The 12,203-nt window shown below is 39.3% G+C and overlaps 2 protein-coding genes across 18 annotated transcripts in view; one reads left to right on the forward strand and one right to left on the reverse strand.

Moving 5' to 3' along the window:
• SECISBP2 (SECIS binding protein 2) overlaps positions 1-6,128 on the forward strand; it is a 26,835-nt gene extending 20,707 nt beyond the window's left edge. For all 7 annotated transcript variants that reach the window (XM_074533165.1, XM_074533166.1, XM_074533167.1 and 4 more), the window contains 6 exons: positions 671-809; positions 1,250-1,379; positions 3,115-3,335; positions 4,063-4,217; positions 4,671-4,872; positions 5,617-6,128. In XM_074533165.1, the coding sequence (XP_074389266.1) occupies positions 671-809; positions 1,250-1,379; positions 3,115-3,335; positions 4,063-4,217; positions 4,671-4,872; positions 5,617-5,726 (957 nt within the window). In that variant the 3' untranslated portion in view covers positions 5,727-6,128. The remainder of the gene's footprint in view (positions 1-670; positions 810-1,249; positions 1,380-3,114; positions 3,336-4,062; positions 4,218-4,670; positions 4,873-5,616) is intronic.
• SEMA4D (semaphorin 4D) overlaps positions 4,690-12,203 on the reverse strand; it is a 103,859-nt gene continuing 96,345 nt past the window's right edge. For all 11 annotated transcript variants that reach the window (XM_074533178.1, XM_074533172.1, XM_074533175.1 and 8 more), the window contains 2 exons: positions 10,061-10,158; positions 4,690-9,558 (listed from right to left, as the gene is read on the reverse strand). In XM_074533178.1, coding sequence (XP_074389279.1) covers positions 9,529-9,558; positions 10,061-10,158 — 128 coding nt within the window. In that variant the 3' untranslated portion in view covers positions 4,690-9,528. The remainder of the gene's footprint in view (positions 9,559-10,060; positions 10,159-12,203) is intronic.

Raw genomic sequence — 12,203 nt, forward strand, 5'->3', positions numbered from 1 at the left:
GGGGTGGCCTTGGGGCAGCCCGCGTATCGAAGGACGAGAAGAGGCTTCAGTTCTTCTTTCTGGTTTTATGTTTATTAATTGTTTATCTAAAAGATGTTCTTTCAGCCACCAGAGATCTGCTCAGCAGTCAGCCATGGGCACACTGTCTCTGCCCTCCCGGGCAGCCACGTATCTTTATACCCTTTGTTACGTATACAATATTTATCATTTTTCCCCAATACCATCTATTCTTATAACTCGGTGTACTCTTAGTAATAACCAATCCAAAAATGCCACCGTGGCCAAAGAAGATGGAGGAGAGGAGGAAGAAGAAGGAGGGCAGGACACACCCCAATTCCTCCATCTTACTCCTCTAAACCCCCCTGTACATAAATCTTAAACCTTGTGTCTCACCCTCTAATTAACTAATCCCTTCACCATTCAGCCGGTGAAGCCCTCATCCTTGTCGTCTCCTGTGCAGGACCAAAGTCCAGCCACCAGACACTTCTGGCAACATTCCAGGAGTCCCGAGACCCCCAAGCTGGTCTCGGAGGCTCAGCATCTCAGGACTGAAATCTTGAGATCCGACACTGAATCTCTTTATAAATGGTTTTCGTGTAAATATGTGGTAAGAATAATGCTTGTTATCTGCATGACATCAAATTAGTTTGGTTTTTATACATATTTTTAGATTATTCTGAAAGAAAGAGAACAAAGAAAACTGCAGCACCTGTTAGAACAGAAAGCAGCACCAAAAGATGAAGATAACATTTGTCAGACAGAAGGAAATGTTACTGAAAACGCAACACTTCTACAGGATAATCAAGCAGGTATCTTTCGAGGGAACCTGTAATACAGTATGTAGCAGGAAATTTGAGCACATTTAGTACTTCAGAAAACAAGTACTACAAACTGCCAAATGCAGCCTCAGAGTTTTCTGGGATTCACCTCAGGCTTATCTTGACTGTAACGTGGGCTAAAGCTGGAAGTCAGTAATAGGGATCTGATTACTGTTCCACACTTCTCTGCCTGGTGGTTTTATGGTATCTTGTTGTAAGGAAAGTTCCCACCTACCTCTGGCAATTAATGAGAAACAAGAAAATGAGAAAAAACCCTATGAGATTAAAAAAAAAAGTTATACCTGTTTCCCTACCACCACAGACTGTTCTAGTAATAAAGTAGTGACTTCCATACATGCTTGACAGATTAATTTCTTTACAAGGCTTTTTGGGCTGTCTTTTCAATGAAAATATCTTGATTTACATGATAGCTCTTCCAGAAACTCAAGTTGCTGAAGGGTTTCCAGAGCACACGGGGATCAAGGAATCTAAAGAAGGTTCTGTGACTACAAAGCAGCTAACTGCCACTCTTCCAAAAATCCACAGCAGGAATTTTAGAGAGTAAGTATTGATTGTGTTTATTAGTGACTCATTTTGCACAGTACCACCAATATGGCATTTTTCAAACAAGGTAATCCAGTTGCATTCTCTGCAAAACTAACTGGAGTTTAGACTGAAGGCTCTAAATTTTTTTCTTTCAGTCCTTCTGTAAGCTGACACATAAAGAAATTACAAACTTAGTGTGTTTTGTGATTCTCATTTGAAAATGTTTATTCCTTGAAGGAAAAAAACCCCAAGTTCACTAGAAGCTAAGGAAAGAAAACAAGCTGCTGTTAAAATATAAGTACTTTATATTAAATAATGGGGTAACAGCTCAAATAAAGTGTGCTACTTTATTTCTTAAATAGTATTTTTAGTTGTAGTTTGGTTTTCTACTGCCATACCAGATGGCAAAAATGTAAAGAAACTAGATGACGTTTTATGTCGAGGCTGGGCAAAGAAATAAAGGTAATATTAATGAGGTATTGTGTGCAGTTTCAGCTAAATATTTAAGGTGATGTGTATACACATTTCTTTATAAAAAAGAAGTAGTGATTACAAAATGTGAAGAGGTCAGAGATCCAGTCATGAGAGCTTGAAACAGTTTCTTGAGGAAAGCAATGTCTTAATTTTTAGTTCCCCTCCCATAAAGCAAATCCACCACTGGCAGTTTTCTTGCATTTCATGTCATAGTAATGGTTAATAGTGATACAAACATTCCTGCTGTGTTAATTCTTAATTTAACTTCTAATTGAAATAACAAATGACAATTAGCTTAATTTGTGCTAATGTAACAGTGTTTTACTGAGAGCACAGTTTGGGTTGAATATGTGAAGGACAACTCAGTTTACAGGATGGAGAGCATTCAGCAAACCTGATCTTTAGATCAGTTTTTTTAGTGTTTCAGTAGATCTGTCTTCAAGACTTAGGGAAACAAATAGGAAACAGTAAGTAAAAATTCTTGAAACCTAAATAAAATTCAGAAATAATTGTATCTCGAAGATACAGGATAGATGTTGTGATCTTGTCTCTTTATCTTAGCAAATTTGCCCCTGGCAAATCTTTCTGTTGACAATGCAGCTGATCTTTAGTTTTTCTTTTTCCCTTCTTCACTGGAAAATTCTGTGTGTAAAAGTGGGGTGGGGTGAAATAATTTTTAATCCTGATCTTCCCCAGAGTGTATTAGGAGAGTGAATTACATTGTTTTGTGTCCTTTCCTTATGAACACCGCAAAGCCATAGTCAGATAAGTGAAAAAGGATGACAGACATGAATGTAGGGAGCAGGAATGTGATCCAGTTTCCATGGTTGGTACACATAGCCTTGAACTTACAGAAATAAGCCAGAATTTTGTGCTTTGGTTGCTGTACTTTAATTTATGTATGTCAAAATAACTACCCTCAGAAAAATGTTTCACTAGAAAAATATATGTGCATACCTATTTCTTGGAATAATATATATCTATATATAGATACAGATGGATAGGTTTATTGTACATGTATACATGTATTTTTAATACAGTTTCATTAGGAAGCCAGGTAACACAAGGAACGAAACTTCTTCCTCTCAAGTTTTCAGACACCAAGAAGAAGTAAATTTTTGGTTTTGTGTATATATCAAGTGTTTGGAGCAGAAACAGAAAAAAATACAGAGACACAGAATAGAATTTTAAATTTATATTTAATGTATTACAGATTTAAGTGTTACATATTAGTAATTCTAGTGAATGTAACCGTTTTGTTGCTCCTTTCTTCCAGTTACTGCAGCCAGGTACTTAGTAAAGAAGTTGACAGTTGTGTGACAGACCTCTTGAAAGAACTGGTTCGTTTCCAAGATCGCTTGTATCAGAAAGACCCAGTGAAGGCCAAGATAAAACGCAGGCTTGTTATGGGTCTTAGAGAAGTCCTGAAACATCTGAAGCTGAAAAAACTGAAGTGTGTAATCATCTCTCCTAACTGTGAAAAGATTCAGTCAAAGGGTAAGTAAGTTCTTAACCAAAAAAATCTGTTTAATAAAAGAAATGCAAAAAATAAGGTTCAGTATATTGACAGCAATATTGTTATTATTGGAGGAATTTATTTGAATATCCTTTGAAAGCCAGCCATATAAAGTTGCCCTCCTTACTCAGATTGTTTACTGCTGTGCAGCTGAACTGTGAGCTGAGTCAAGACTATCTGGGGTGGGAGAAGTTACCTGAGATTAGGGTCCATAGTTACTGATTTGCTGTGCTGCTACACAAAAAATTGCACTGCACAGCTGAGACAGTCCAAAGGCTGTTGGTGCCAGCTGTGCCATCAAAGGAGTCCACTGTATCAATCTCTTTTAGAACGTGGACTGACAGTAAATCACTAGTGATAGTTTCCTAAAAGTTACCATTATTGGCATTAAGTTATTGTAATTTTTGTAATTGATGTCATTTAAAGAATTCTTTAGCAGCTGCGTCTTTTTTGATACTAGATTAGAGTGTACTACATATATAGTAAAATGTGGAATAGAAGCAGTCTAAAATTAATGCTAACTAGGAATTAAGAAAAAAATGTCAAGTTGTCCTTTAAAAATGGATATTCAACTTTACTGTTGTGATCTCTGTTTTTTCCTATAAGGTGTAGTTTCAGAATGCACCCATAATCTTGGGATGTTTTTTGCCATGTGTTAACAGTATGGTTCTTTAGCTCCAGTCAGCCTGATTGTGTTGTCTGGTGCAGGTGGGCTGGACGAGACCCTACACAACATTATTGACTGTGCCTGTGAGCAGAACATCCCCTTTGTTTTTGCCCTAAATCGCAAGGCCCTGGGCCGCTGTGTGAACAAAGCAGTGCCTGTGAGCGTGGTGGGAATTTTCAGTTATGATGGGGCTCAGGTAAGCTGACATAAGTCACTTCATCTGTTTGTTCAAAAGGCTTCACTTTTTACTTAGAAGAGGAGATGAAAATACTGTGATTTTTAAGGGGTTTTTTGTTTGTTTTGCTTTTGCAGACTTAGATTCTTCATCACAGGTCATATATATAGCTTATATGAAAAAACTGATTTTAGAAGTACAGGCAGTCAGCACTGTTAAAAAATAAAAAAGTACTCTTGCTGTCTTTTCCTGACATCCTCTTCCTCTTTATCGCCCTTGATGATTTTTTTCAAGAGAACTGTTGTTTTTATAAATCCTGATAAATGCTGTGTCTTTCATGTCTTCATACGTAGTAAGCTGCTCAACTTTTATACATGAACCTACACATTCTGAAAGAGGAATACTCATTAGACTTCCAAGGAGATGTTAAAACTTACTGCATTATTTAAGTTCTTGTATTTTATATTGCCATAGGACCATTTTCACCGAATGGTACAGCTGACAACAGAAGCTAGGAAGGCCTACAAAGATATGATAGCAGCTTTAGAGGAAGAAGCTAAAGCAGGACTAAGAGAAACCCAGCCTAGCATCTTAACTCCTGAATCTGAAAAAAATGGCGCGTTAGAAACTAGTAAAACATCTTCCAAGGACTCAGATGAGGATGTACCAAATTACAGTAAGTGTTTACTGACTTGCATTTAGTTCCATTTTCATTCATAGTGTTCATCAGTTCTGTGATTTTCACTGAAGCAAATGACATCTACTGTAGTCATTAGTAAGGAGGGAAGGTGGGGGTGAATTCTTGGATTTTTTGTAAATCTGAAGTTTTTACTGAGTATTAAATTTAATACTGAGTATTAAAGAAAGTTCCTCCCTGAAATCCACAAATGGCAGGCAGTACACATTGCTTTGCTCAAGGAGGCTTAGCAGAGCTCCTACTTACATTTCTATTTGTTTAAAAAATCCTTTTAAGATTAATTATGGATGTCCATGCTCTATGACTATGGTAGACTAACTTTTGTATTGAAGCCTATTTGTGATGCATCTTCCTGTCCACAAGCACTCCTTTGTAGAAACATTTTCCTCCAGCTCTGCTCTTAAGTCAACAGACAATGCAATGTATTGCAGATAGAAAGTTTTTAAAACTTACTGTTTTTTTTAAAGTTGGAACCACCTTCAGGGTTAGCCTTACTTGAGTAGAATGCTGGACACAAGGAGATCAGTGGACCCCATCACTCTTAAGTTATTCTTTTGTGTGTTATCTGACATTGTATAAGGTAAATGTCAGCTGATCTCAGCACTTATTTTGAAGGGGAAGTAAAAAATCAGGGTTGACTTTTCATTTTAAGTTTTTCCTCAAGTATTATATGGTAACATGTTGGTTGTTGTTTTTCTTTATTTTTTTCCCAATATTCCCTAGTTAAAGTCTGGAAGAAAAAACTTGAAGAAGAATATAACCCATACGCACTAGAATTGGAAAAGAGTGCAGCTGCTGACATGGGGATACTGAATTTGGAAGACCATCAGTAAATCCAGATCCAGCTCTATTGGGCTTTTATTTTTTTCTGTTAGATCCCTAGGAAGAAGGTAGCAAAAATAACAATCTAAAGAAATATATGAAGTTAGCTAAGCAGACTCTTCTGAATCCCTTAAAGCAAAATGTACACTGGAGCACATGAGGCACTGGTTAATGTTTTTATGTTTTGTGTCTTTCTCTGATTATTATAGCAGATGACAACACCAAATTGTTGTAAGCCCAAACCACTTGAACTGGCTTAGCATACTTTAATGATTATATGGACTAGCATTGATTTCTTGGGGTAGAATATACCAAAAGAATCTGATAGAAAAGTAAGTTTCTTCTGGAAGAGAGTCCTTGAGCCAGGGGAGTTGCCCTTAATTTTTAACTCTGCATAAAAAACTTCAACTGTTGTTTGATTGTGGGTTTGTTCTTAGTTTTTTGTCTAAATAAGTCTGCTCAGAAGGGCAGGCTGCTATCAATGTCACTTTATTCTAGTCAGCAACAAATTAATTTGAGGCAGGTAGCTTGATGTAAACTAATTAAGAAAGGACATGATGACAGAGTTCCTTGTTGGCTCTTCTGTGTTGTTCTTTGGGGATCATACATCAGGTGTTGAAGGAGATAGCACAGACTACAAGGGTCTGAAATTTCTTAAGTGAATGTGCTCTGTTTAGACTTTTTATAAATTTGATGTTTCTCTTGCTAGTGAGAGTACTTTATCATACATCCTGCTTTGAAGTTAAAGGATATTGCAGGGCAGCAAATGTGCTAGCCTGCTTATCTGTACTTTCTCCTTGCTAAGACTCCTCATTCCTTCAGTTTGGGGTTGTATTGGTATATACATCTATGAGTTTTTGAGCAATCCCAGTTTGTATCTAAATAGAAAAAAAATTATATCTTATAAGAAATGAAGTTTGTATCCTAGAGAAAATAAAATTTTAAAAACAAAATGTGCTTATAGTAGTGGTGGAGCACCTTAGTGGGAATGGCCTATATACACACTGGTTTTTGAGGACAGGCCTAAAGAAGGTAATTGAAGGGATGCACATATAACTTGTGTCAGCTTTTCTGAAAGGTGATACAGGTGCCATATGCTGCTCAGCATCTCCGAGCTGTTTCTGCAAGCGCTTCACCATACTGAACATTTGTAGTGCAATACTTTGGAAAGTAGCTGCCTTGTGATGATAGAAGTGATATAAAAAACTTCAAATAATTTTGAAATGCACAGAGTTTTGTAGACTGTAAATTGTATAAAATCTGTTACAATATATTGATTCTATAAAGAATGAGTGTGACTTAAGTAAGCTCGTCTTACGGGAATTTAGTGATACCTGAAATGTTCTACCTGAAACTTTTAGGAAAGAATGTTGACAAGGGGAGCTGGCCTTATCTTGAAATGCACTAGTTATGATGATGATCTTTTTTGTATTAGTTCCTCCTAATCTTACATGGAAATTGGGGGTTAAAGGCCCCAGTGACAAAACATGCTTTTGGCCAGCATATACCCTTGATGCAAAGGTAAGTTGTGATTTATTCATTTGTACCTGTGCCGCTTGGATACACATTTAAAATTCTGGAACTGATAAACCCAGTCATTGCATGGAATGAGGATCAGTTGGTAAAGAAGTTTGGGTTTTGACCATACTTTCTATTTTGTCTTACTCTAGGAGAGCATAAAACTTCAGAAACATTACATGTTCACAATCTTAGGGACTTATTTCTAGTTCTTATAGTGTATAAAAAAATTTACTATAAGGTGTCACAGCCATGGTTACTAATGCTGGTACACAGATTTTTCTTTTTTTTTTTTCTTTTTTATCCTCCCCATAAAATTGAACTAAACAAAAAATTTCGCAGCTTTTTACTACTTGCAGTAATTTCCTGCAGAAACAAAGCAAAGCGTAGCTACATCACCCATAACCCTGACCCCTGTCTTACTTTGTATTCCCGCTCACTCCAGAGAACTAAACTGTGGAGCAGAGAACTATGGCAAGTATGCTCCAAATCGGTTCAACAAATGGAGGAGAAACAATTCAAGAAAAGTCTATTTATAGTTGTCCTGAGAGCAAAAAACTTATGAGAACAAATGAGAAAAAAATTAACTCTGGTGGTACTGGAAGTCTTCATCAGCATTAATTAAATGCCTATGTGAAAAACAGGGAAAATGGTTAAGAAAAGTAGGGAAAAAATGAGTTTTCACCCTACATATGTGACAAGATGGTCTGATACTGAAGAAAAAAAAAAGGATCATTCAAGTCTTAGCATGAAGAGACTGCTTTCTTTAATGCCAGAAACACTGATTTAAATCTTACCAGTTAGGAGAGAACTTAGGGATGTGTATGAAGCTTTCTGATACCACTCGAAGCAGCTCTCTGCCTGAGCTTACTGATTATAAGGGAGCACCTTACTTGCTTCCAGATTGTTGACTGAGCAGATAATAGAGAAAATTTAATATATACATTGGACTTTTGTTTCCTACGTGCAGAAGGACAAAACTGTGAGCAGTAATGCAGTAGAACACTTCTACTGTGGATAGTGTGTAGGTCCTCACATTTTCAGTCTGATCATCACACTTGATCATCATAAGGAATGGTCTTTGAATTCATTCAGCATAGAATTTTTAAGCTACATTATCTCAAATATAGAAGAAGAATTTGCAAAAACTAAAGAGTCTTCTTGCATTCTTTGTAATCTATCTGCATTTTAAGCATTAGTCAGAACTTCTTTATTTGGTATAGAAACTTTATTACTATGGTTTAAGCCCAGCCAGCACCACCCAGCCTCTCACACTGGGAGAAAAGCAGAAGGGTAAAAGCCAGAAAACCATGGGTTGACATGATGACAGTTGAATAGAAAAAGCAAAAACCATGCACACAGGCAAAGCAAAACAATTCATTTAGTGCTTCCCATGGGCCGGCAGGTGTTCATCCATTCCAGGAGTGCAGGGCCCATCACACATAATGGTTACTTGGGAATTCAAATTACATCATTCCAAAGTGCCCCCCTGCCTTTATGTACTGAGCATGATGCCACATGGTCTGGAATATCCCCTTGGTCACTTTGGGTCACCTGTCCTGGCTGTGTCTCCTCCCAACCTCCCATGCACCCCCAACTTCTTTGCCATTGTGGCAGTGCTGAAAGCAGAAAAGGCCTTGGCTCTGTGTGAGCCCTGCTCAGCAACAGCAAAAACATCTCTCCATTACCAACCCTGTGTTCAGCACAAATCCAGAACATCAAGTCTCACACCAACCACTGTGAAGAAAATTAATAAAACCCAGCACAATTACCAGAGGAAATATCTTTGAACAAATGAGCTTGCTGACACTAGAAAGGAATGCTCTTCAAAACCCTGGCACCATAAGGGTAAACATAGTAAAAGAAAAATAAGTGTACAAGTTGAAATGCCTTTAAATAAATGTGATCCACGTCCTAATTTCTAAATCTTATGCCAAGATCCTCCAGCCCAAAATTATCTGGTTGGCTTAATGAACTCAAAACAGAAAACATCGTATCACATTCTTTGAACAGCACAAATCTTGCTGAGACTACTTTTGTTCTTTATTAAGCTAAAATGGCTGACAAAAGAAAACCAGAGATGGGATGGGTGGCTTCTCTTGTACCATGTAACTTAGCTTTGGTGCAGTAAGAATATCCCCTTCTACTTCATGCTTGAGGTGATTCTCCTGAATATCGGTTTTAATGTCAGCACTAACACTTGAAAAGACATCTCCAAATGCTATAATAATAAGAATAACAGGTACTCTTAACTTGCATATGTTTCTCCTTCTAGCCTGTTAATTCCTTTGTCCATTAGAGGCTGTTTCTCTTGTTGCAGGTCTCCTGAAGAAAAATTTTAGAATGATGTGTTAATACCACTCTAAAAATGAAAATGGGGCTTAAGGATGCCTATACTAACTGTTCCACAGACAGCAAGCACATAATATCTAAGGTTTTCAAAAGTGATCTCCTAGCTGTTGGAAAAAAAATATTAAGAGATGGGTATGGACTTCTTTTAAAAATAAAAAAGGTCAGCTTTTATGGACAGTACCATTTATAAAGTCCAGTAGTCTCTGCAATCCAGTTAGTCTACAGATGTGATGAAATTTATCGACTCCATTCACTATACGCAGAGTTACTGTGTTGGGCAGGAACAGAGCTACTGACGGATGAGCACTTGGTTAGTGGGCTGAAGGAATAAGGTGACACAACTGCAATAAATGTCATACACAGACTTCACTGCTGAGTGGGTCAGGAATGATGATGTGTACTGGAACACTGATCATTTTGTTATATCAGTACATGCAGTTGCAGAAGAGCAAGAGGCAGTCTGTAAAAGTCTTACCCATGTTTTCCTCCAGTTTTGCATCATCATGTCATGTTCACTGATGGCACTTCTCCAGGTATCAAATTCTTTGGTCCATGCTTCCTGACCAGTACTATCTGAGAATGGAAATGGGATGATTCCATAACCATATAATGGCAGAAGTCAGTACCTGACCAGATCCAGGACTGCCTGTCCTGCAGGAATGGGGCTAGAAGGAACCCCCATCCTTCATTTTGCTCTACATCCTTTCATGTTATTTGGCAGTAAGTTTTGTTTAAATGCTTATGTCTCTTACACTGTGCCTCCAGAGCAAAGGGGTTTAGTGCCATTATCTGTGATTCAAGATCTAAAAGGTAGGATGTACAAATTAATTGTTCAAACCCGTCTAACAAGCACAGGAATGCTCCAGGCAGATCATAAGCCTGGGCAGAAGAGTGACATGTTGGAGAGGACCAGTTAACATGATGGACATGTCCAGTTAGTACTTCCCATTTTTCAGTAATCACAGGACCTCAGAATCAATCAGGAAAAGACCTCTGAGATCATCAAATCTGACCTATGATCCAACCTTGTAAAATCCTTGTCAATGATCAAATCCTTGTCAACCAGACCATGGCAGCCAGTGCCACATCCAGTCTTCCCTTAAACACATCCAGGGACAGCGACTCCACCACTTCCCTGAGCAGCCTACTCCTATGTTTAATTATCCTCTCTGTGAAGAAATTCCACCTAATGTCCAGCCTAAACCTCTGGGACAGCTGAGCCTGTATCCTCTTGACCTGGGAGAAGAGACTGGCCTCCCACCTGGCTACACCTTCCTCCAGGTGGTTCTGAGTGATGAGGTCTCCTCTGAGCCTCCTTTTCTTCCTCGCTAAACAGCCCCAGCACCCTCAGCCACAGGACTTGTGCTACAGACCCTTCACCAGCCTTGTTGCCCTTCTTTGGACATATTCTAGGCATCTCAACCTCACTCTCCATCACCTTCCCAAACTGAGGGGCCCAGAACCAGACACAAACCCAAGGTGAGGCCTCACCAGTGCCGAGTACCAGATACCGTCACTGCCCTGCTCCTGCTGGCCACACTGCTGCTGATACAGGCCAGGAGCCATCGGCCTTCTTGGCCACCTGGACACAGCTGGCTCACGTCCAGCTGCTGTCACCAGCACTCCCAGGTCCCTTTCTGCCTGGCCACTGCCCAGCCACTCTGATCCTAGCCTGTAGCACACAAGGGGTTATTGTGTCCAAAGTGTGGCCACAACACTTGGACCTGGTCCAACGCCCAGAACTTGGTCTTGTTGAGCCTCATATTGCTGGATTTGGCCCATCAATCCAGCCTGTCCATACCCCTCTGCAGAGCCCTCCTATTGTATTGATTAACACTCCCCCCTAACTTGGTATCTTCCTAAGTTTGTTAATGAAAGATTCACACCCTCATCCATGTCCGTCAGTAAAAATATTGAACAGAACTGGCCCCAGCACAGACCCCTGAGGGACACCCCTGGTGACTGGCCCCAGCTAGATGCAGCACCATTCACCAGCACTCTCTGGGCCCGGCCATCCAGCCAGTTCCTAACCCAGCAAGGAGTGCTCCTGTCCAAGCCCTGGGCTGCCAGCTTTCCCAGGAGTGTGCTGTGGGACACAGTGGCAAAGGCCTTGCTGAAGTCCAGGTACAACATCCACAGCCTTTCCTGCATCCAGCAGGCAGGTCACCTGGTCAGAAAAGGAGACCAGGCTGGTCAGTCAGGTAGGACCTGCCCCTCCTAAACCCACTCGGGCTGGGTCTGATCCTTTGACCGCCTGTAGATGTCATGTCATTTCACTCAAGAGATCCTTATACTTCCTTACACTGGTAATTTTAAAAGGGCTATGTGGCTGCATCTTGGTTTATTTGCCAGCTTTTTTTGCAGAATGTAAGACTCATGGTGACATATTTTTTATTTATCTCTTGGGACAGTAGCAACAGTCATATGTTTTTAGAGCACAGTGAGAGCCCCTCTGTCTGTTTTACATTTAGAGGGGTTTGGTTGAGATGCTCTTAATTCTGTTTCTGAGTACTACTTCAAAGTAACTGGAGTGATTGCATGGCTTTTCTATGTCATTGAAAAAAAAAGCATTGAGCCTTCCTCAACAGACTCACATTTGGTATAAACCAGCTTCTTAA

The sequence above is a fragment of the Zonotrichia albicollis genome, chromosome Z (genome assembly GCF_047830755.1).
Source record: "Zonotrichia albicollis isolate bZonAlb1 chromosome Z, bZonAlb1.hap1, whole genome shotgun sequence".
Classification (NCBI taxonomy): domain Eukaryota; kingdom Metazoa; phylum Chordata; class Aves; order Passeriformes; family Passerellidae; genus Zonotrichia; species Zonotrichia albicollis.